The sequence below is a fragment of the Notolepis coatsorum genome (genome assembly GCF_963971535.1).
Source record: "Notolepis coatsorum genome assembly, chromosome: 5".
Lineage (NCBI taxonomy): Eukaryota > Metazoa > Chordata > Actinopteri > Aulopiformes > Paralepididae > Notolepis > Notolepis coatsorum.
The window spans coordinates 53,770,136-53,793,039 of NC_140169.1; the positions used below are offsets into that span (position 1 = coordinate 53,770,136).

The window sequence follows — 22,904 nt, forward strand, 5'->3', positions numbered from 1 at the left end:
TCTTGTTTGCTGTATTTATCAACAATTTAGCTAAAGAAATAAAACATCTAGGACTGGGTCTAAATTACAATGGTAGTAATAAATTGGGACATATTACTTTATTATTTGATTAAAGTGTGTGTGTGTGTGTGTGTGTGTGTGTGTGTGTGTGTGTGTTATCTTACCATCTCCCAGGAGATGCTGGATGCTGGACAGATACTGTTGCTGGACATCTGGAGGCGCCAAGGGGGTCTGGAGGAGGAGACACACACACACACAGTGTCACACACACACAGTCACACACAGTGTCACACACACAGTCACACACACACAGTCGCACAGTGTCACACACACAGTCACACACAGTCACACAGTGTCACACACACAGTGTCACACACACACACACAGTCGCACACAGTCACACACACACAGTCACACACACACGCACACCACACACACACATTACATTTTTAATTTGTACCACCAACGTGTTTTAATTAAACATTCCATTTTAGTTTGTACCAACGTGTTTAAAATCAAATTAAATCAAATGTATTTATAGCCAGAAATCACATGGAATTGAAGAAAAAAAATGTAGGTGTAGGCCCATCTCCGAGTCCAGTTGTTGCTCTGATGTGTAAAAACGTGTTACTAGTAAGATACTGGACCTGATTAAGATGTGTTACTAGTAAGATACTGCACCTGATTAAGATGTGTTACTAGTAAGATACTGGACCTGATTAAGATGTGTTACTAGTAAGATACTGCACCTGATTAAGATGTGTTACTAGTAAGATACTGCACCTGATTAAGATGTGTTACTAGTAAGATACTGGAGCTGATTAAGATGTGTTACTAGTAAGATACTGGAGCTGATTAAGATGTGTTACTAGTAAGATACTGCACCTGATTAAGATGTGTTACTAGTAAGATACTGGAGCTGATTAAGACGTGTTACTAGTAAGATACTGCACCTGATTAAGATGTGTTACTAGTAAGATACTGCACCTGATTAAGATGTGTTACTAGTAAGATACTGGAGCTGATTAAGACGTGTTACTAGTAAGATACTGCACCTGATTAAGATGTGTTACTAGTAAGATACTGCACCTGATTAAGATGTGTTACTAGTAAGATACTGCACCTGATTAAGATGTGTTACTAGTAAGATACTGCACCTGATTAAGATGTGTTACTAGTAAGATACTGGAGCTGATTAAGATGTGTTACTAGTAAGATACTGCACCTGATTAAGATGTGTTACTAGTAAGATACTGGAGCTGATTAGGATGTGTTACTAGTAAGATACTGGAGCTGATTAAGATGTGTTACTAGTAAGATACTGGACCTGATTAAGATGTGTTACTAGTAAGATACTGGAGCTGATTAAGATGTGTTACTAGTAAGATACTGCACCTGATTAAGATGTGTTACTAGTAAGATACTGGAGCTGATTAAGACGTGTTACTAGTAAGATACTGCACCTGATTAAGATGTGTTACTAGTAAGATACTGCACCTGATTAAGATGTGTTACTAGTAAGATACTGGAGCTGATTAAGACGTGTTACTAGTAAGATACTGCACCTGATTAAGATGTGTTACTAGTAAGATACTGCACCTGATTAAGATGTGTTACTAGTAAGATACTGCACCTGATTAAGATGTGTTACTAGTAAGATACTGCACCTGATTAAGATGTGTTACTAGTAAGATACTGGAGCTGATTAAGATGTGTTACTAGTAAGATACTGCACCTGATTAAGATGTGTTACTAGTAAGATACTGCACCTGATTAAGATGTGTTACTAGTAAGATACTGCACCTGATTAAGATGTGTTACTAGTAAGATACTGCACCTGATTAAGATGTGTTACTAGTAAGATACTGCACCTGATTAAGATGTGTTACTAGTAAGATACTGCACCTGATTAAGATGTGTTACTAGTAAGATACTGCAGCTGATTAAGATGTGTTACTAGTAAGATACTGGAGCTGATTAAGACGTGTTACTAGTAAGATACTGCAGCTGATTAAGATGTGTTACTAGTAAGATACTGGACCTGATTAAGATGTGTTACTAGTAAGATACTGGACCTGATTAAGATGCGTTACTAGTAAGATACTGGACCTGATTAAGATGTGTTACTAGTAAGATACTGCACCTGATTAAGATGTGTTACTAGTAAGATACTGCACCTGATTAAGATGTGTTACTAGTAAGATACTGCACCTGATTAAGATGTGTTACTAGTAAGATACTGCACCTGATTAAGATGTGTTACTAGTAAGATACTGCACCTGATTAAGATGTGTTACTAGTAAGATACTGCACCTGATTAAGATGTGTTACTAGTAAGATACTGCACCTGATTAAGATGTGTTACTAGTAAGATACTGCACCTGATTAAGATGTGTTACTAGTAAGATACTGCACCTGATTAAGATGTGTTACTAGTAAGATACTGGAGCTGATTAAGATGTGTTACTAGTAAGATACTGCACCTGATTAAGATGTGTTACTAGTAAGATACTGGAGCTGATTAAGACGTGTTACTAGTAAGATACTGCACCTGATTAAGATGTGTTACTAGTAAGATACTGCACCTGATTAAGATGTGTTACTAGTAAGATACTGGAGCTGATTAAGATGTGTTACTAGTAAGATACTGCACCTGATTAAGATGTGTTACTAGTAAGATACTGCACCTGATTAAGATGTGTTACTAGTAAGATACTGCACCTGATTAAGATGTGTTACTAGTAAGATACTGCACCTGATTAAGATGTGTTACTAGTAAGATACTGCACCTGATTAAGATGTGTTACTAGTAAGATACTGGAGCTGATTAAGATGTGTTACTAGTAAGATACTGCAGCTGATTAAGATGTGTTACTAGTAAGATACTGCACCTGATTAAGATGTGTTACTAGTAAGATACTGCAGCTGATTAAGATGTGTTACTAGTAAGATACTGCACCTGATTAAGATGTGTTACTATTAAGATACTGCACCTGATTAAGATGTGTTACTAGTAAGATACTGGAGCTGATTAAGATGTGTTACTAGTAAGATACTGCACCTGATTAAGATGTGTTACTAGTAAGATACTGCACCTGATTAAGATGTGTTACTAGTAAGATACTGCACCTGATTAAGATGTGTTACTAGTAAGATACTGCACCTGATTAAGATGTGTTACTAGTAAGATACTGCACCTGATTAAGATGTGTTACTAGTAAGATACTGGAGCTGATTAAGATGTGTTACTAGTAAGATACTGCACCTGATTAAGATGTGTTACTAGTAAGATACTGGAGCTGATTAAGACGTGTTACTAGTAAGATACTGCACCTGATTAAGATGTGTTACTAGTAAGATACTGCACCTGATTAAGATGTGTTACTAGTAAGATACTGCAGCTGATTAAGATGTGTTACTAGTAAGATACTGCACCTGATTAAGATGTGTTACTAGTAAGATACTGGAGCTGATTAAGATGTGTTACTAGTAAGATACTGGACCTGATTAAGATGTGTTACTAGTAAGATACTGCAGATGATTAAGATGTGTTACTAGTAAGATACTGCACCTGATTAAGATGTGTTACTAGTAAGATACTGCACCTGATTAAGATGTGTTACTAGTAAGATACTGGAGCTGATTAAGATGTGTTACTAGTAAGATACTGCAGCTGATTAAGATGTGTTACTAGTAAGATACTGCACCTGATTAAGATGTGTTACTAGTAAGATACTGCAGCTGATTAAGATGTGTTACTAGTAAGATACTGCACCTGATTAAGATGTGTTACTATTAAGATACTGCACCTGATTAAGATGTGTTACTAGTAAGATACTGGAGCTGATTAAGATGTGTTACTGGTAAGATACTGCACCTGATTAAGATGTGTTACTGGTAAGATACTGCACCTGATTAAGATGTGTTACTAGTAAGATACTGCACCTGATTAAGATGTGTTACTAGTAAGATACTGCACCTGATTAAGATGTGTTACTAGTAAGATACTGCACCTGATTAAGATGTGTTACTAGTAAGATACTGGAGCTGATTAAGATGTGTTACTAGTAAGATACTGCACCTGATTAAGATGTGTTACTAGTAAGATACTGGAGCTGATTAAGACGTGTTACTAGTAAGATACTGCACCTGATTAAGATGCGTTACTAGTAAGATACTAGACCTGATTAAGATGTGTTACTAGTAAGATACTGCACCTGATTAAGATGTGTTACTAGTAAGATACTGGAGCTGATTAAGATGTGTTACTAGTAAGATACTGGAGCTGATTAAGATGTGTTACTAGTAAGATACTGCACCTGATTAAGATGTGTTACTAGTAAGATACTGCACCTGATTAAGATGTGTTACTAGTAAGATACTGCACCTGATTAAGATGTGTTACTAGTAAGATACTGGAGCTGATTAAGATATGTTACTAGTAAGATACTGCACCTGATTAAGATGTGTTACTAGTAAGATACTGCACCTGATTAAGATGTGTTACTAGTAAGATACTGGAGCTGATTAAGATGTGTTACTAGTAAGATACTGGAGCTGATTAAGATGTGTTACTGGTAAGATACTGCACCTGATTAAGATGTGTTACTGGTAAGATACTGCACCTGATTAAGATGTGTTACTAGTAAGATACTGCACCTGATTAAGATGTGTTACTAGTAAGATACTGCACCTGATTAAGATGTGTTACTAGTAAGATACTGCACCTGATTAAGATGTGTTACTAGTAAGATACTGGAGCTGATTAAGATGTGTTACTAGTAAGATACTGCACCTGATTAAGATGTGTTACTAGTAAGATACTGGAGCTGATTAAGACGTGTTACTAGTAAGATACTGCACCTGATTAAGATGTGTTACTAGTAAGATACTGCACCTGATTAAGATGTGTTACTAGTAAGATACTGCAGCTGATTAAGATGTGTTACTAGTAAGATACTGCACCTGATTAAGATGTGTTACTAGTAAGATACTGGAGCTGATTAAGATGTGTTACTAGTAAGATACTGGACCTGATTAAGTGTGTTACTAGTAAGATACTGCAGCTGATTAAGATGTGTTACTAGTAAGATACTGCACCTGATTAAGATGTGTTACTAGTAAGATACTGCACCTGATTAAGATGTGTTACTAGTAAGATACTGGAGCTGATTAAGATGTGTTACTAGTAAGATACTGCAGCTGATTAAGATGTGTTACTAGTAAGATACTGCACCTGATTAAGATGTGTTACTAGTAAGATACTGCAGCTGATTAAGATGTGTTACTAGTAAGATACTGCACCTGATTAAGATGTGTTACTATTAAGATACTGCACCTGATTAAGATGTGTTACTAGTAAGATACTGGAGCTGATTAAGATGTGTTACTGGTAAGATACTGCACCTGATTAAGATGTGTTACTGGTAAGATACTGCACCTGATTAAGATGTGTTACTAGTAAGATACTGCACCTGACTAAGATGTGTTACTAGTAAGATACTGCACCTGATTAAGATGTGTTACTAGTAAGATACTGCACCTGATTAAGATGTGTTACTAGTAAGATACTGGAGCTGATTAAGATGTGTTACTAGTAAGATACTGCACCTGATTAAGATGTGTTACTAGTAAGATACTGGAGCTGATTAAGACGTGTTACTAGTAAGATACTGCACCTGATTAAGATGTGTTACTAGTAAGATACTGGACCTGATTAAGATGTGTTACTAGTAAGATACTGCACCTGATTAAGATGTGTTACTAGTAAGATACTGGAGCTGATTAAGATGTGTTACTAGTAAGATACTGGACCTGATTAAGATGTGTTACTAGTAAGATACTGGAGCTGATTAAGATGTGTTACTAGTAAGATACTGCACCTGATTAAGATGTGTTACTAGTAAGATACTGCACCTGATTAAGATGTGTTACTAGTAAGATACTGCACCTGATTAAGATGTGTTACTAGTAAGATACTGGAGCTGATTAAGATGTGTTACTAGTAAGATACTGCACCTGATTAAGATGTGTTACTAGTAAGATACTGCACCTGATTAAGATGTGTTACTAGTAAGATACTGGAGCTGATTAAGATGTGTTACTAGTAAGATACTGCACCTGATTAAGATGTGTTACTAGTAAGATACTGCAGCTGATTAAGATGTGTTACTAGTAAGATACTGCACCTGATTAAGATGTGTTACTAGTAAGATACTGGAGCTGATTAAGACGTGTTACTAGTAAGATACTGGAGCTGATTAAGATGTGTTACTAGTAAGATACTGCACCTGATTAAGATGTGTTACTAGTAAGATACTGCACCTGATTAAGATGTGTTACTAGTAAGATACTGCACCTGATTAAGATGTGTTACTAGTAAGATACTGGAGCTGATTAAGATGTGTTACTAGTAAGATACTGCACCTGATTAAGATGTGTTACTAGTAAGATACTGGAGCTGATTAAGACGTGTTACTAGTAAGATACTGCACCTGATTAAGATGTGTTACTAGTAAGATACTGGACCTGATTAAGATGCGTTACTAGTAAGATACTGCACCTGATTAAGATGTGTTACTAGTAAGATACTGGAGCTGATTAAGATGTGTTACTAGTAAGATACTGGACCTGATTAAGATGTGTTACTAGTAAGATACTGGAGCTGATTAAGATGTGTTACTAGTAAGATACTGCACCTGATTAAGATGTGTTACTAGTAAGATACTGCACCTGATTAAGATGTGTTACTAGTAAGATACTGCACCTGATTAAGATGTGTTACTAGTAAGATACTGGAGCTGATTAAGATGTGTTACTAGTAAGATACTGCACCTGATTAAGATGTGTTACTAGTAAGATACTGCACCTGATTAAGATGTGTTACTAGTAAGATACTGGAGCTGATTAAGATGTGTTACTAGTAAGATACTGCACCTGATTAAGATGTGTTACTAGTAAGATACTGCAGCTGATTAAGATGTGTTACTAGTAAGATACTGCACCTGATTAAGATGTGTTACTAGTAAGATACTGCACCTGATTAAGATGTGTTACTAGTAAGATACTGGAGCTGATTAAGACGTGTTACTAGTAAGATACTGGAGCTGATTAAGATGTGTTACTAGTAAGATACTGCACCTGATTAAGATGTGTTACTAGTAAGATACTGCACCTGATTAAGATGTGTTACTAGTAAGATACTGCACCTGATTAAGATGTGTTACTAGTAAGATACTGGAGCTGATTAAGATGTGTTACTAGTAAGATACTGCACCTGATTAAGATGTGTTACTAGTAAGATACTGGAGCTGATTAAGATGTGTTACTAGTAAGATACTGCACCTGATTAAGATGTGTTACTAGTAAGATACTGCACCTGATTAAGATGTGTTACTAGTAAGATACTGCACCTGATTAAGATGTGTTACTAGTAAGATACTGCACCTGATTAAGATGTGTTACTAGTAAGATACTGCACCTGATTAAGATGTGTTACTAGTAAGATACTGCACCTGATTAAGATGTGTTACTAGTAAGATACTGCACCTGATTAAGATGTGTTACTAGTAAGATACTGGAGCTGATTAAGATGTGTTACTAGTAAGATACTGCACCTGATTAAGATGTGTTACTAGTAAGATACTGGAGCTGATTAAGACGTGTTACTAGTAAGATACTGCACCTGATTAAGATGTGTTACTAGTAAGATACTGCACCTGATTAAGATGTGTTACTAGTAAGATACTGGAGCTGATTAAGATGTGTTACTAGTAAGATACTGCACCTGATTAAGATGTGTTACTAGTAAGATACTGCACCTGATTAAGATGTGTTACTAGTAAGATACTGCACCTGATTAAGATGTGTTACTAGTAAGATACTGCACCTGATTAAGATGTGTTACTAGTAAGATACTGCACCTGATTAAGATGTGTTACTAGTAAGATACTGCACCTGATTAAGATGTGTTACTAGTAAGATACTGCACCTGATTAAGATGTGTTACTAGTAAGATACTGCACCTGATTAAGATGTGTTACTAGTAAGATACTGGAGCTGATTAAGATGTGTTACTAGTAAGATACTGCACCTGATTAAGATGTGTTACTAGTAAGATACTGGACCTGATTAAGATGTGTTACTAGTAAGATACTGCAGCTGATTAAGACGTGTTACTAGTAAGATACTGGACCTGATTAAGATGTGTTACTAGTAAGATACTGCAGCTGATTAAGACGTGTTACTAGTAAGATACTGGAGCTGATTAAGATGTGTTACTAGTAAGATACTGCAGCTGATTAAGATGTGTTACTAGTAAGATACTGCACCTGATTAAGACGTGTTACTAGTAAGATACTGCAGCTGATTAAGACGTGTTACTAGTAAGATACTGCACCTGATTAAGATGTGTTACTAGTAAGATACTGCACCTGATTAAGATGTGTTACTAGTAAGATACTGGAGCTGATTAAGATGTGTTACTAGTAAGATACTGCACCTGATTAAGACGTGTTACTAGTAAGATACTGCACCTGATTAAGATGTGTTACTAGTAAGATACTGGAGCTGATTAAGATGTGTTACTAGTAAGATACTGCACCTGATTAAGATGTGTTACTAGTAAGATACTGCACCTGATTAAGATTTCGGTACTGTAAAAAAAAAAAAAAAATGTTTACTTACAATTGTTTTTTAGTTTTTTTCGACAACGTCAATGTTTAGTTTACCGCGAAACAAAACCTATGAAGTGTGCCGCACGTTCACGTCAACGCTCACACGCACACAATATACGCTTAACTAGGATTTGACTTGATTCAACAACAAAGCAGTCGGGGGCGATGGCAAGCCGAAAACGGTCGCAAGTGTGGTTACACTTTATACAAAGCGAGATGCAGACAATGCTCGCTGCAATATTAAATATTATACATGATAATAAATCATTTGAAGTTTGTATTTTTTTTTTTTTTTTTTTAACAGACTAAAGTACCGAAAAAAGGTACCGTTGGGTCCCGGTATGGATTCACAGGTGAACGGTACCCAACCAGCCCTACTCACCGTCCTGCTGCCGCCCACAGAGTTGTCCAGGTACAGGTAACCTCCAATAATGTTGAGCTGCACCCTCAGCAGCACCACCAGCATGCAGGTCCCGTACACCGCCACCACGGAGCGGGTGAAGCCTGGCCAATCAACACACAAGCATCGTTACAGAGCAGCTGTCGCCTGGCCAATCAACACACAGACATCGTTACAGAGCAGCTGTCGCCTGGCCAATCAACACACAGACATAGTTACAGAGCAGGTGAAGCCTGGCCAATCAACACACAGACATCGTTACAGAGCGGGTGAAGCCTGGCCAATCAACACACAGACATCGTTACAGAGCGGGTGAAGCCTGGCCAATCAACACAGACATCGTTACAGAGCAGCTGTCGCCTGGCCAATCAACACACAGACATCGTTACAGAGCAGCTGTCGCCTGGCCAATCAACACACAGACATCGTTACAGAGCAGCTGTCGCCTGGCCAATCAACACACAAGCATCGTTACAGAGCAGCTGTCGCCTGGCCAATCAACACACAGACATCGTTACAGAGCAGCTGTCGCCTGGCCAATCAACACACAAGCATCGTTACAGAGCAGCTGTCGCCTGGCCAAACAACACACAGACATCGTTATAGAGCAGCCGTCGCCTGGCCAATCAACACACAGACATCGTTACAGAGCAGCCGTCGCCTGGCCAATCAACACACAGACATCGTTACAGATAGGGATGGGGGAAAAAATCGATACGTAGTAGTATCGCGATACTGTATCGATACAAGGATGCCAAGTATCGATATTTAATTATTTATAAAAAAAAAAGCAATGGGGAGCCAGTGCAGGTCCCTGAGAGGTGGGGTGACATGGGCCGACTTCGGTAGGTTTGAGATCAGGCGGGCCGCTGCGTTCTGAATGAGTTGAAGAGGCTTGGTGGCAGTGGCCGGGAGGCCAGCGAGCAGTGCGTTGCAGTAGTCGAGGCGAGTATGACTTACTACCATAGTGTCTTTATACCTGTATCACTGTACATATTAATACTACAACCTTGTACATACATCTGATTAGCACCATTACTCAGTAATAAAGATTTATATATTTTATACCCAGTTTAATCACCTGTATACATTGTATAATACTATTGCACTTTACGGTTACATTTGCACTCTGGTTGGACGCCAGAGTAGTTGGATGCCAAACCTCTTTTCGTTGTACTGTACTTGTACGGTATAATGACGATACATTTTTTATTTTATTTTTTTTATCTTTTTCCCCCTCCTTTTTCCTCCGATTTTCTCCCATCCCAATGTTAGTCGTTATGCCAATTCCCAATCGCCTTCCTGGTCGCTGCGCACTTACCCCCCACAGTCGGTCTGGGAGAGTGGAGGCTATCACGTGCTTCCTCCGACACACGTCCAGCCAATCAACCGCTTCTTTTCACCTGGCAGCGCAGACTCTCACTGAGAGCGTGTAACGTGTGGAAGGATCACACTACCCCCCTTAGATCCTATCCTCGCTTAGCAGGCGCCCCGACCGAACTGTAGGAGTCGCTGTTTACAACGACCCGGACCCACCCCGCCAGCTTTCCCACCCTCTAATACAGCCAATTGTATTAGTGTGTGAACGGCCAGCCAAGCTGGCGACAACCCCGGAGCTGTGAGCTGGATTCGAACAGGCGAATCCAGCGTCTCCGGGGTTGGTGACGAACGCAATCTCCGCTACGCCACCTGACCGCCCCCAATGACGATACATTTTAATCTAATCTAATCGTGAATCAAATCCAAACCTCAAAGTGGAAAGTCATATATGATCATTTGTGTCATTATTGCCGCTATTGGTCAGAACTCACTGATGATCTTCAGTTCCTCCCAGATCTCCAGCTTATTGGTCGGTCTGCGGGGGAGAGGAGGACGTGTCAAACAAACATGTCTGATTCGGACAAACTGCAAGCTCAAAGGGGCTAAACTTAAACCCAAATAGCTATACACAGAACCACCACTAGGTGGCAGTGGATGCATTTAAAGATACCTTCCAGATGTATATTAAACCCTTATTGAATAACAAGTTGTATGAATATATTTTCCACCAAATTGTTTAATAAACTAGTGAAAATGTCTCAGCAGCGTCTCTACACGTTTACCCTCGTTGAGATGCAGGGTTCTATGAATATGCTAAGTAACAACAAGCAGCCATTGCTATTTCCCAGTAAATCCAAGTCAGCAGCTCATATTCTTTCAGGACATGTTAATACCTGCTCAGCTTTCTGTGTAGCTGAAGATGAAGGTGTCAGGTTACCGCATATTGAACCATGATAGGTTTGACCAATTAGTGACATCACAACTCAGATTTCAGGGAAGTACAGAGAAGCTCTCCCAATGTGAAAAAAGCAAACATTGATTGATTGATTGATTGATTGATTGATTGATTGATTGATTGATTGATTGAAATTTGTATTAACAGATTGCAGAATGGGTACAATACAGTACGGCTCAATACACACAATTGTTAAGAGGATGCAGACCAGAGAAAGACTTTCGTCTTGTTTACATCAGGGTGCCCCATTTTCAATTCATCATAACATAATTATTATGACATACAGATAAGACAGTACTGCTACATCTATACATTTATGACATACCAGATTTACAAATACAGTACTGTTTGTGATACAAAAAGAGTTTAAAAAAGAGAGTATATACATTTGACGAAGAAACTGTAGATTGGATGAGGTGGGGTGGGGTTGGGTAGGTGGGGTGGGGTGGGGGGACTGTACATAGGAGGTGGTTGGGTGGGGTAGGTGGGGGTAACTGTACATTGGATTATCGACAACTTTACTTGGTCCCAAGAAGAGGGTCTCGTGTATTACTGGGTTAGGACATTTACTGTACATTGGAGGGGGTTGGGTTAGGACATTTACAGGGGCCAGTTTCGAATTGCAGTCTCCCGTAGGTGCTCCTTGAGAGTGGTTTTAAAAGTGGGTAGTGATTCACATTCCTTTACAGCTGTGGGTAGGGCGTTCCACATTGATGTGGCATCGTGACGCACAGTGAAAGTGACTGTCTTTTAGCGTGGCGCCGTGAGAACGGGATGTGGATAATGGCTGGCGCTGAAAGTGTTAAGAGGGTTTTAATGCGGGCGGCTAGGTGGTGTAGTGGGCAAGGCGCTCGCCACCAATGCAGGAGACGCTGGGTTCGAGCCCAGCTCTCCACATTGCTATCAGCTTGGCTTGGTTCATACTAATACAATTGGCAGTATTAGGGGGTGGGAAGCTGATGGGTGGGGATCGGACGTTGTGGACAGCGACTCCTACAGGTCGGTTGGTGCGCCTGCGCAGCAGAATCAGGAAGCGACTGGGGCGGCGTGTCCCTCCCACGCAAACCCCGACGCTGAAAGATCGTGCTGTGCAGGTGAAAAGATACGACGGCTGCCTCCTCGTGTACCGGAGGGGACACGTGATGCAAGGCTTCGTCCACATTGCAGCCGGCCTGTGGGAGGCATGGCCTAACAGCGTTCGAGACGGGGGAGGGGAGAATTGGATGATACGAAATTGGGGTGGGAGAAAAAGTAGATAGAAAAAAATAAGGGTTTTAATGCAACACACCGTAAACTACATTTCGGGTAGATTCCCGACCACCACCCCCCCCCCCCCCCCACGTGAAAGGACCACAGTTTCTCCTCCATTCAACTCACCTGGTCTTGAGGAGGACGGTGAGGCTCTCAGAGTTCAGCTGGTGGATAATGGCTTCCCTCAACGTAGGCAGCATGGACAGCACTGTAACACACACACAGGTCAATATTCAATCATCAATATTAGGGCCTGGAAACATTGTATGCTTCCTGAATAAAGGGTGTGTCACAGAACGAGATTCTGACGTTTTCTGACAACTATAAAACTAGCAAGCAGGGAGCCATACTAAAAGCAAGGAACATACTAAAAGCAGGGGTCATACTAAAAGCAAGCAGGGAGCATACTAAAAGCAGGGGTCATACTAAAAGCAGGGAGCATTATAAAGGCCGGGGACATACTAAAAGCAGGAGCATACTAAAAGCAAGGAACATACTAAATGCAGGGAGCATACTAAAAGCAAGCAGGGAGAATACTAAAAGTCACCAGGTGAGTTGAGTCACCATAAGGTGTTGTAGTCACTATAAAGGAGTCACATCAATCCACCAATAATAAAAGAGGGGAAGTCCTCACCGGTCATATTGCAGGTTCTCTGGTTGCTCTCGAAGTGGAACTGTCTCCTGGTCTGTGAGATGTACTCCGTAGCCTCACGCTCCTGGATCTCCCTCATCTTCTTCTGGGCATACCTGCCCAGGAAATACACCCCTACAGCGCATGACCAGAGAGGGCACAATAAGATATTTAGAAGGGAGAACAGAGAGGGCACAATAAGATATTTAGAAGGGAGAACAGAGAGGGCACAATAAGATATTTAGAAGAGAGAACAGAGAGGGCACAATAAGATATTTAGAAGAGAGAACAGAGAGGGCACACTAAGATATTTAGAAGGGAGAACAGAGAGGGCACAATAAGATATTTAGAAGAGAGAACAGAGAGGGCACACTAAGATATTTAGAAGGGAGAACAGAGAGGGCACAATAAGATATTTAGAAGAGAGAACAGAGAGGGCACACTAAGATATTTAGAAGGGAGAACAGAGAGGGCACAATAAGATATTTAGAAGGGAGAACAGAGAGGGCACACTAAGAGAATCGCTGTCTACGCCCATCCATGCTGGGTACAGCTTGCTAGCTAGCCAGGTAGCATATCAGTCTGTTAACAGCTGGGAGAACAGAAAAGAAAGATGAAGAAAGTGAGACCGGAGATGTTACATGGTAGCAACGTTTTGTGTGTTTGTAATGTATCATATGTTTGTTTCACCAAGTTCACACATGTCGAGCATCAGTGATGTGACGTTCAGAATGAACGCTTTTGTTCCCGGAAATAAGATCAGATGAGATAAGATATTCCTTATCTTCCTTATTCAGGGTTAGGGTTAATACGCTAGCTTGGTGCGCTAGCGTTAGCTGTTAGCACTGACATACTCGCTTGTTGGATTATGTCACGTTCGCTATAAAGTAAAAAAAACAAAACCATACATTAACCTGGAAGGCTGGACGCTCAGCGTGTTTGCATGTTGCCCTCGACCTCCGCAGCCCACCACCACAACTAACCGTGAATAAGAAGAACTTACTGGGAACACTGGCCTGGAACCAGAACGTCATATGAGGCTATATTTTTTATGCCACATTCTCTCAGTTATGAGTCTTTTTTGGGGGGGGGGGGGGGGGCATTTCTCCTCAGACAAACCACAGTTTGCTGCATCGAACGTCCAAATAGAAGTCGCAAGCACCTGTGTCTAGTATCGACTAGGGGTGTGTCTAGTATCGACTAGGGGTGTGGATATTTAAGATGCATCGCGATGCGGACGTGGACGATTCAGCATCGATGCAGTGATGGAACATAATCGATTATTAATTTTTTTTTTTTAAATGTTTACTCTCTTGCTAGCTTTTATGTTCTTTTACAATGTAGCGCTTTGGGATTTGCTCCACAACTATAAAGCAGTGCACCCTACAAATCAAATTATATTATTATTATTATTGTATTATTAAAGCTAGTGCTCTAGTCATGCATCCACTCAACTCATAGAAAATACAGCATCAGGCTATTCTAAAAGTATTGATACTAATAAAAAGTGTATTGAACCGTTTTTAACAGCTGGGTATCGAGATACCTTTCTAGTATCCGTCATGCAACACTAGTAAAGACATTTATTTTGACATTCTGATTTAAGAACTTTATAAATAAAAGTTAATTTATCTGACTGCTTGTATTAATTGATGAAAAAGTAGCCATGTGCAGTAATACAGATTATAAAATTGAGGATGTAATAATTATATTATCGTGCTGCATCATAGAATCGAATCAAATCGTGGACAGCTGAACCGTAATCTAATCGAATCGTGAGGCCAGTGAAGATTCACGTTGCGAGATCCACAGCTCTAGTATCGACCTGGCTCTAATCTGTATACTTTGAAAAACAGAAGCACGTGGCAGAAATAATCAATGCACCCGTGTGGGATGGCCATAGTCCACTGTCTTGGGTAACCCGTCTGCCTTAGTCAAGCCTGTTGTAAAAAAACTGGGCGTGCTCTTTGACCCCGAGTTTACTTTCAATAGGCAGGTAAACTCGGTGAAGGGGTGTTTTTTCCAGCTCTGGTCCATACATAGCCAGGATCAAGGCCATTCTCTCCCCCTCAGACCTTGAAAGAGTAATTCACGCCTTCATATCCTCACGCTTAAACTACATTGTAACTCCCTGTACCTGGGGCTTAATTAATCAACCATAGCCCGCCTAGGCGCCTACACAACTACCAGCTGCCGCTAGACTGCTCACAGGTACCCAGAAGAGAGCTCACATCACCCCTGTTCTTGCCTCCCTCCACTGGCTCCCGGTGCGCAGCTATAGAATAGATTTCAAGGTCCTCCTGTTAGTTTATAAAGCCCTTAATGGTAAGGCCCCTGCTTACCTAGTAGACCTCCTCACCCTCTATACCAACGTCAGGGCCCTCAGATTAGCTGACAAGGGTCTCCTAACTACCTGTAGGTCCAATTTCAAGTCTGGGGGGGGGGGGGGGGGGGGGGGGGGGGGGGGGCGTGCTTTTGCGGTCGCAGCCCCTGACCTCTGGAACAGCATCCCCATGTCCATTAAATCTGCCCCCTCCATCGAGTCTTTTAAATTGAAACTCAAAACCCCTCTCTACCGCCTGGCCTTCCCTGACTCACTCTGACTCTTGCCTTGCTTGTTGACGTGTTGTTTTGTTTCCTTGTCAACCCGGTGGTTGTTTATATTTTCTGTTTATTCTATACTTTAGCACTTTTCTTTGTTTTTAGCTGTGACTTACTGTGAAGCACTTTGGTTGACAAGTGTCATGTCTAAATGTGCTATATAAATCAATTTGATTGATTGATTGTCTTAATTAATAGGCGACCTAGAATAAAAGTGAATAACTGATCAAATAGATTTTCCTATCGGAATGGCAACAGGAGGGTCCAGTCAGCTACTAGTTAACAACGCTAAAAGTTAGGAAGTATGTTGAACAATACCTTGCATAAAATAGTTGCCTAATCTCCTATCCATGAGTTTACCATGTCTACTATTTGATTCTCTTAAAAAAGGTGCTGTAAGTAAGTGGTATTATTTTGTTCGTTAAAATAAGTGGTCTGCATGTTAAAATAGTAGATCTACACTCCGACAGCCATCACTGATATAGTGTGTCTGGTCAGTAACATGGGATTGTTCATGAATCCCTTTTGGTTGCCCCAAACAATCCCTGACCAGACACTCTGTATCAGTGATGGCTGTTTACTGCAGAGTGGAGGGACTGAGAGACCCATGTTACTGACCAGTGACCAGACACTCTATATCAGTGATGGCTGTCAGAATGTAGAGCTATTTAACACTTATTTAACTAAACAAATACCACTTACCACCTTTAACAACGCTAACAGTTAGGAAGCACGTTGAACAATACCTTGCATAGAATAGTTCCCCAATATTCTACCATTAGTTTACTAGGTCTACTATTCGAGTATCATAACGTAAGGCCAGCTTTGGGCTACATTTAAAGGATGCCAGTAAAACATTAGGCAGACAAACTTAGCTAAGTAGTAGATAGATAAATACATGTAGGTATGCAGTATACAGTATATGCATGTATGTACTGTGTGTATGCATGTTTGTGTTAAACACATATCTTTTGAATGTATTCTGGTATTTTATAACATGTATATTTTTGTTTGATTTTACAAAACAGGGGAAGTTCTCGATAAGCCTCGGCTCTAGGCTTCTAACTTCTCCTTCACAATATGGTTATAACTTATTATGTATTGTTTTTACTTTTGTTTAACTGTGTTAATAAATAAATACAAATACAAATACAAATAAGTTAGCAATCGAGCTATCTCGTTACCTCCAACCAAAGATCCGGTGAAAATGAATTTCCTTCTGTGACGCTTCACGAAATTCCAAACCGATGAAAACATTCTTCTTGGTGATGACGAGGGGGGTCCACGAAATAAAAAATAAAAAACAAGCAAGCAAACAAACAAACAAACAAACAAACAAACAAACAAACAAACAGAACACTTTGCAGCAGCTAACACTTAGCTAGCACATGATGATCTCTGTGTCGGGGGTTGGATCGGATCCATCGATTGCTCATGTCTGAGAGAGTTGGTCCGACCGAGATTGTCTTCCCCCTTCTTCTTCTTCTTCTTCTTCTTCTTCTTCTTCTTCTTCTTCTTCTTCTTCTTCTTCTTCTTCTTCTTCTTCTTCTTCTTCTTGATTGATTGAAAACTTTATTAACAGATTGCAAAATGGGTATAATACAGTACAGCTCAGGGGATGCAGACCAGAGAAAGACTTTCGTCTTGTTTACATCGGGGTCACCCATTTTCAATTCATCATAACATTTATGACATACTGTACATGACATACAGATAGACAGTACTGCTACATCTATACATTTATGACATACCAGATTTGCAAATACAGTACTGGTTGGGGGGGGGGGGGGGGGGGGACTGTACATTGGATGTGGTTGGTTTTGAAAGTGGGTAGTGATTCACATTCCTTTACAGCTTTGGGTAGGGCGTTCCACATTGATATGGCATAATTGCTAAACGTGTTTAGTCCCGTGTTTGAGCCGAATCTGGGTTTAACATGATTTGTGGAGCTCCCTCTGGTGTTGTGGTCGTGGTATTCACTGACCTTAGGGAAGTATTTTGAGTTTTGACATGTACATGGGTACCTTGGTCGTGTAGTTCAAGGCTGTTTATGAAATTCAACTCAATATTACCACACATGTCAAAATACTTCCCAAAGGTCAGTGAATACCACGATCACAACACCAGAGGGAGCTCCACAAATCATGTAAAACCCAGATTCGGCTCAAACAAGGGACTAAACACGTTTCGCAATTATGCCACATCAATGTGGAACGCCCTGCCTAAAGCTGTAAAGGAATGTGAATCACTACCCACTTTCAAAAACACTCTCAAAAAACACCTACGTGAGACTGCAATTCGAAACTGGCCCCTACAAATGTCCTAACCTAGTTGTACAGTAAGAGACCAAGTAAGGCTTTGTCAATATTCCAATGTACAGTGTAAAATGTGTGTGTGTCCCCTACCCAACCCCCCCCCCCCCCCACCTCCAATGTACAGCCCTCACCCAACCCACCCAACCCCACCCCACCCCACCCAACCAACCTCCTCCAATGTACAGTTTCTACGCCAAATGTATATACACTCCTTTTCTGGACACTTTTGTATCACAAACAGTACTGTATTTGCAAATCTGATATGTCATAAATGTATAGATGTAGCAGTACTGTCTATCTGTATGTCATGTATGTCATATATGTTATGATGAATTGAAAATGGGGGACCCTGATGTAAACAAGACGAAAGTCTTTCTCTGGTCTGCATCCCCTTAACAATTGTATGTATTGAGCTGTACTGTACTGTACCCATTCTGCAATCTGTTAATAAACTTTTCAATCAATCAATCAATAGTGTATCTTGTAGACCAGGCCCATTGTAAGTTGCTGTACTCTGTCATCTACTCTAAGCCATCCTAGGTTGTCAAAGTGGGCAGGGTGAGGTGGGTTCTAGGAGTAAGGTCAAGCAGTAGTCTGACCAGTTTGTTTTGAGATGTTTGTAATTTTGTTTTTAGCGCCTTTGAGGTACTTTGGTACCATGAGGTGCAAGCATAGTCGGACTCGTAGTACCCTTGAATAAGTGCTCCTGCCAGAGTCTTCAGGGTATTCTTGTTTACCAGTGAGGAGATCCGGTACAAGAATCTAGTTCGTTGGTTGACTTTTTTTTTATTACATTGGATGCCATTTTGTCACAGGAAAGATTTGCCTCTAGGATGGAGCCCAGGTAGGTAATTTCATCTTTCCTTGTGACAATATTGTCACCCACTGTAACTGAGAAGCCGTCGGACTTGCTGAGTTTGTTATTTGAACCAAAGAGAATGGACTCTGTTTTGCCCATGTGTAATGATAGTTTGTTATCAGCGAGCCATATGCAGATTTTGCCTAGTTCCGAGCTGAGGGTTTTTTCAACCTGTAACTTGTTCCTGTCAGAGACCAGCAGGGCTGAGTCGTCCGCAAACAGGAACAAGTTGCAGTCACAAGCTGACGACATGTCATTTGCATAAATTAGGAACAGTAGCGGTCCTAGTATGCTTCCTTGTGGAACACCACAGCTCACTGTCTTCTTCTTCTTCTTCTTCTTCTTCTTCTTCTTCTTCTTCTTCTTCTTCTTCTTCTTCTTCTTCTTCTTCTTCTTCTTCTTCTTCTTCTTCTTCTTCTTCTTCTTCTTCTTCTTCTTCTTCTTCTTCTTCTTCTTCTTCTTCTTCTTCTTCTATTTTATTGGTGGTTGGCAATCACTTTCCATGAGCATTTGTATTGTATTTGTATTTATTTATTAACACAGTTAAACAAACGTAAAAACAATACATAATGAGTTATAACCAATTTGTGAAGGAGAAGTTAGAAGCCTAGAGGCTTATCGAGAAATTCCCCTGTTTTGTAAAATCAAACATACAAAAATATACATGTTATAAAATACCAGAATACATTCAAAAGATACGTGTTAATACAAACATACATACACACAGTACATACATGCATAATACTGTATACTGCGTACATAATAATATATAACAACCCACCCACCTGCCTACAAACCTATATACCCACCCACATAACCAAATGCATACCTACATGTATGACCTATTTATCTATCTACTACTTTTGGATATGAGAATTTTTTTGTAGTTTGCTTTAAAAATAAGCAGCCATCTACTGATAAGGAGTGTGGATCTGGATGTTCTAAATCCTATCAAATAAACCTATTGTTCTCAGAAAATAAAATAAACTCTCCATACAAACTCTTTCTTTGCAATATGTCAGCTATTTTAAGTGCAATCTTTTCACTCTGCAATTTCCTGATAAGAACTGTTCTTTGCCGTTGATATAATGTACACTGTTCTACAACATGTTCTACCGTTTCTTGACTAACACCGCACTCACATTGTCCATTATATGCTTTTTAAACTTTACTAACGTACTGTTCAATCCTGTATGTCCCAACCTCATCCTTGTAAACACGTCCTCTTCTTGCTTGTTTCTACTAGTAACCCTACTCCAACCCACCCTTTTTTTAACCACATAAAACCATCTCCCTGACCTCTCATTATCCCACATGACTTTCCATTTTCCCTTAACCTTTAGTTTGACTATACTTTGGATTCCAGCCTTACTACTCTGTATATTTATTGTAACTCGAGGAAGTTCACAAGCTTTTTTGGCCAACTTATCCGCCAACTCATTCTTGTCTTCCCCCTTTAGGTTGTCTGTTAAAAACCCAACGATCCAACACTTGAATGGATTAATGAATGAAAACTTAATTTTTAACAGATTGCAGAATGGGTACAATACAGTACGGTTCAAAGTCAATACACACATTCTGTTGACTTTTTATCAAATTTTTTGCTCCGCACATTTGATGTTCTTTTACCAGTTTTATTTATTCTATGTTTCTCTTACTCTGCTACTAGTTTTAGTGTTCTTTTGCCTCCTTGCTAGCTTTATTAGTCTTGCCCATTTTTTATTCTTTCTTCCTTTATTCTTGCTAGTTTTTATGTTCTTTTAATTGTAGCGCTTTGAGATTTGCTCCACAATTGTAAAGCGCATTACAAATAAAATGTATTATTATTGTAACTGAGGGGTACAATTCCCTGACTGTATTGATAAGTATGGTATCATTAAACCACTACCGTCTTATGTACTTTAATTACTGGCCATACAGTACATGATATATAAATATGATGAACACTTCCCACAATGAATCGGTTCCACACAAAGTTATAATTAAGTATTTATTGCAGCAAAAGGTACATAATATACTTCTCTATTACTTTGGATGCTCTTGTAAGGCAAAGGAATGTGCGTAGGCAAATCAATAATGAATGTCCATTCTCTGGTTACGCAGGAGGTAATTATACAACCTGAATCTTAGGGAATTATATCTATGGTACACTAGTGATATATAGCGGGAGATACTGGAAGGGTCCCCCCGGTTGTAAGCCAGCAGGGGTAGAGGATCTGTCGGTAGTAGAGCCTGGGTCAACGATCATAAGGAGACTCCGAATACGGGAGACGGTGCAATAAGATCTTGATCCACAGACGAATACAGCTGTTCTCCGTAGCCTGTAGATCCACAGGGAAGAAAGCTAGCCTGCCTCAGGCTCTCAGAGGCGCAGACTCGACGTGGCTCCTCACAGGGTAAATCCCACACACGTGTAGGCGTCGGCGATTCTCCGCTCCATTAACCACAGGACCAAAAGCAAATATAATCCAGCCGCAAAGGGCTATGTAGTCGTCGGGTAGATTAATCCAGTGTACATGTCCAAGCGGTTCTCGTCTAGGGCTCCTCGGGTGAAAGCGCCATGAAAGCAGCCCAGCCTGGATAAGCTCTCTAGCTGATACGAGGAAGCGTTGGTGATGCTGGTCACTGTAGAACTTTAGCCGCACGATACACTATACACAAATAGACTATTACTGACTTAATAGAAATATGTCGCACTCGACGGTATAGCGCCAAACTCTGACACTTCAGTTATTAATTCGCACGCAGTCTCAATGCTCTTATTTGGGGCCAAACAGGCCATACTTCACCGCACGTTGTATCGTGGGTGAGGCTTCAACTTATTGGTAACTCTACTAAGTTTCTCTAAGACTAAGTGCTTCTGTATTCACCTGCGCCATATTTATATGCACGGCGAACAATCTAGTGCCAACCTCATTTCTGTCTCGTATTCTTGGGCAAGGCCGGGCATGTACAGACATGTCTTGACGGTGGCTTTGAACCTGACTCTGGAGGCATGGCCTTGACGCCTGTGGACCGCTGTCCAATAGGAGAATGAAATATTATGGTCTGTACTAGGCTAAAGGGATATTCCGTGTATATGTACAAGGAATATACAAGGGATATCAAACGATATACAAATATTATGCAATATATATCAATCAATAAATATATATATTCGGTTTAATCTGATCCTTTGTAACAGCCGCCTCCTAATTAGTCCCACCTAATTAGCTAAGCAGAGACAGATTAACCGCACTGTCCACTACTCAATGTCTGTTGTGAGGGGTAGGGCAGTTCACAAAGTCATGGGGTCATGGTCGTCATCGATAGTATCGGGGAGTCTTGGCAACTCTATTAGCCTCGCCACGGGTCGGGTGTAGATCCGCCCTTGGACGAGCACTTCGGCTGCTCGGACCTTTCCGTCGGCACCGGTGATCACTTTGCTTACGCGGCCAGCCGGCCACATAGCTCGGGGTAGTGACTGGTCGATAATCATGACGACTGTTCCTTCTGTCAAATTGTCTCTCTCTTTCACCCATTTCTGGCGGGTCTGTAGAGACGGTAGATAGTGGAGTAGGAAGCTGTTCCAAAACTTGTCAGCCAATACTTGACTGTACCTCCACATTCTTCGGCCGTTCGCTTCTTCAGGCCTGTACATTGTCTGTGGTAGCGCGGGGTCCAGCCGCCCCATCAAGAGTGTGTTGGGGGTGACTGGGTCGACATCTGCTACATCACTTGAGACGTAACCGAGGGGCTTTGAGTTCAATACTCCCTCGATCTCCGTGAGGACTGTCATTAGGACTTCTTCCGCCACGGTCTGGGCCCCAAGCACGGCGTACAGGGCTGTCTTTATTGAACGTACTTCTCGTTCCCAAGTTCCACCGAAGTGAGGTGCATTCGGGGGATTAAACTGGA

At 40.6% G+C, this 22,904-nt stretch overlaps 1 protein-coding gene across 1 annotated transcript in view; it reads right to left on the minus strand.

Moving 5' to 3' along the window:
* The window catches only part of pex3 (peroxisomal biogenesis factor 3), a 125,894-nt gene extending 108,641 nt beyond the window's left edge, over nt 1-17,253 (minus strand). The window contains exons 1-6 of the mRNA XM_084314599.1: nt 17,018-17,253; nt 13,236-13,367; nt 12,728-12,809; nt 10,887-10,930; nt 9,058-9,179; nt 165-231 (exon numbers count right to left, since the gene is read on the minus strand). Of these exons, the coding sequence (XP_084170725.1) occupies nt 165-231; nt 9,058-9,179; nt 10,887-10,930; nt 12,728-12,809; nt 13,236-13,367; nt 17,018-17,090 (520 nt within the window). The 5' untranslated portion in view covers nt 17,091-17,253. The remainder of the gene's footprint in view (nt 1-164; nt 232-9,057; nt 9,180-10,886; nt 10,931-12,727; nt 12,810-13,235; nt 13,368-17,017) is intronic.
* Between the last annotated feature and the right edge of the window lie 5,651 nt (nt 17,254-22,904).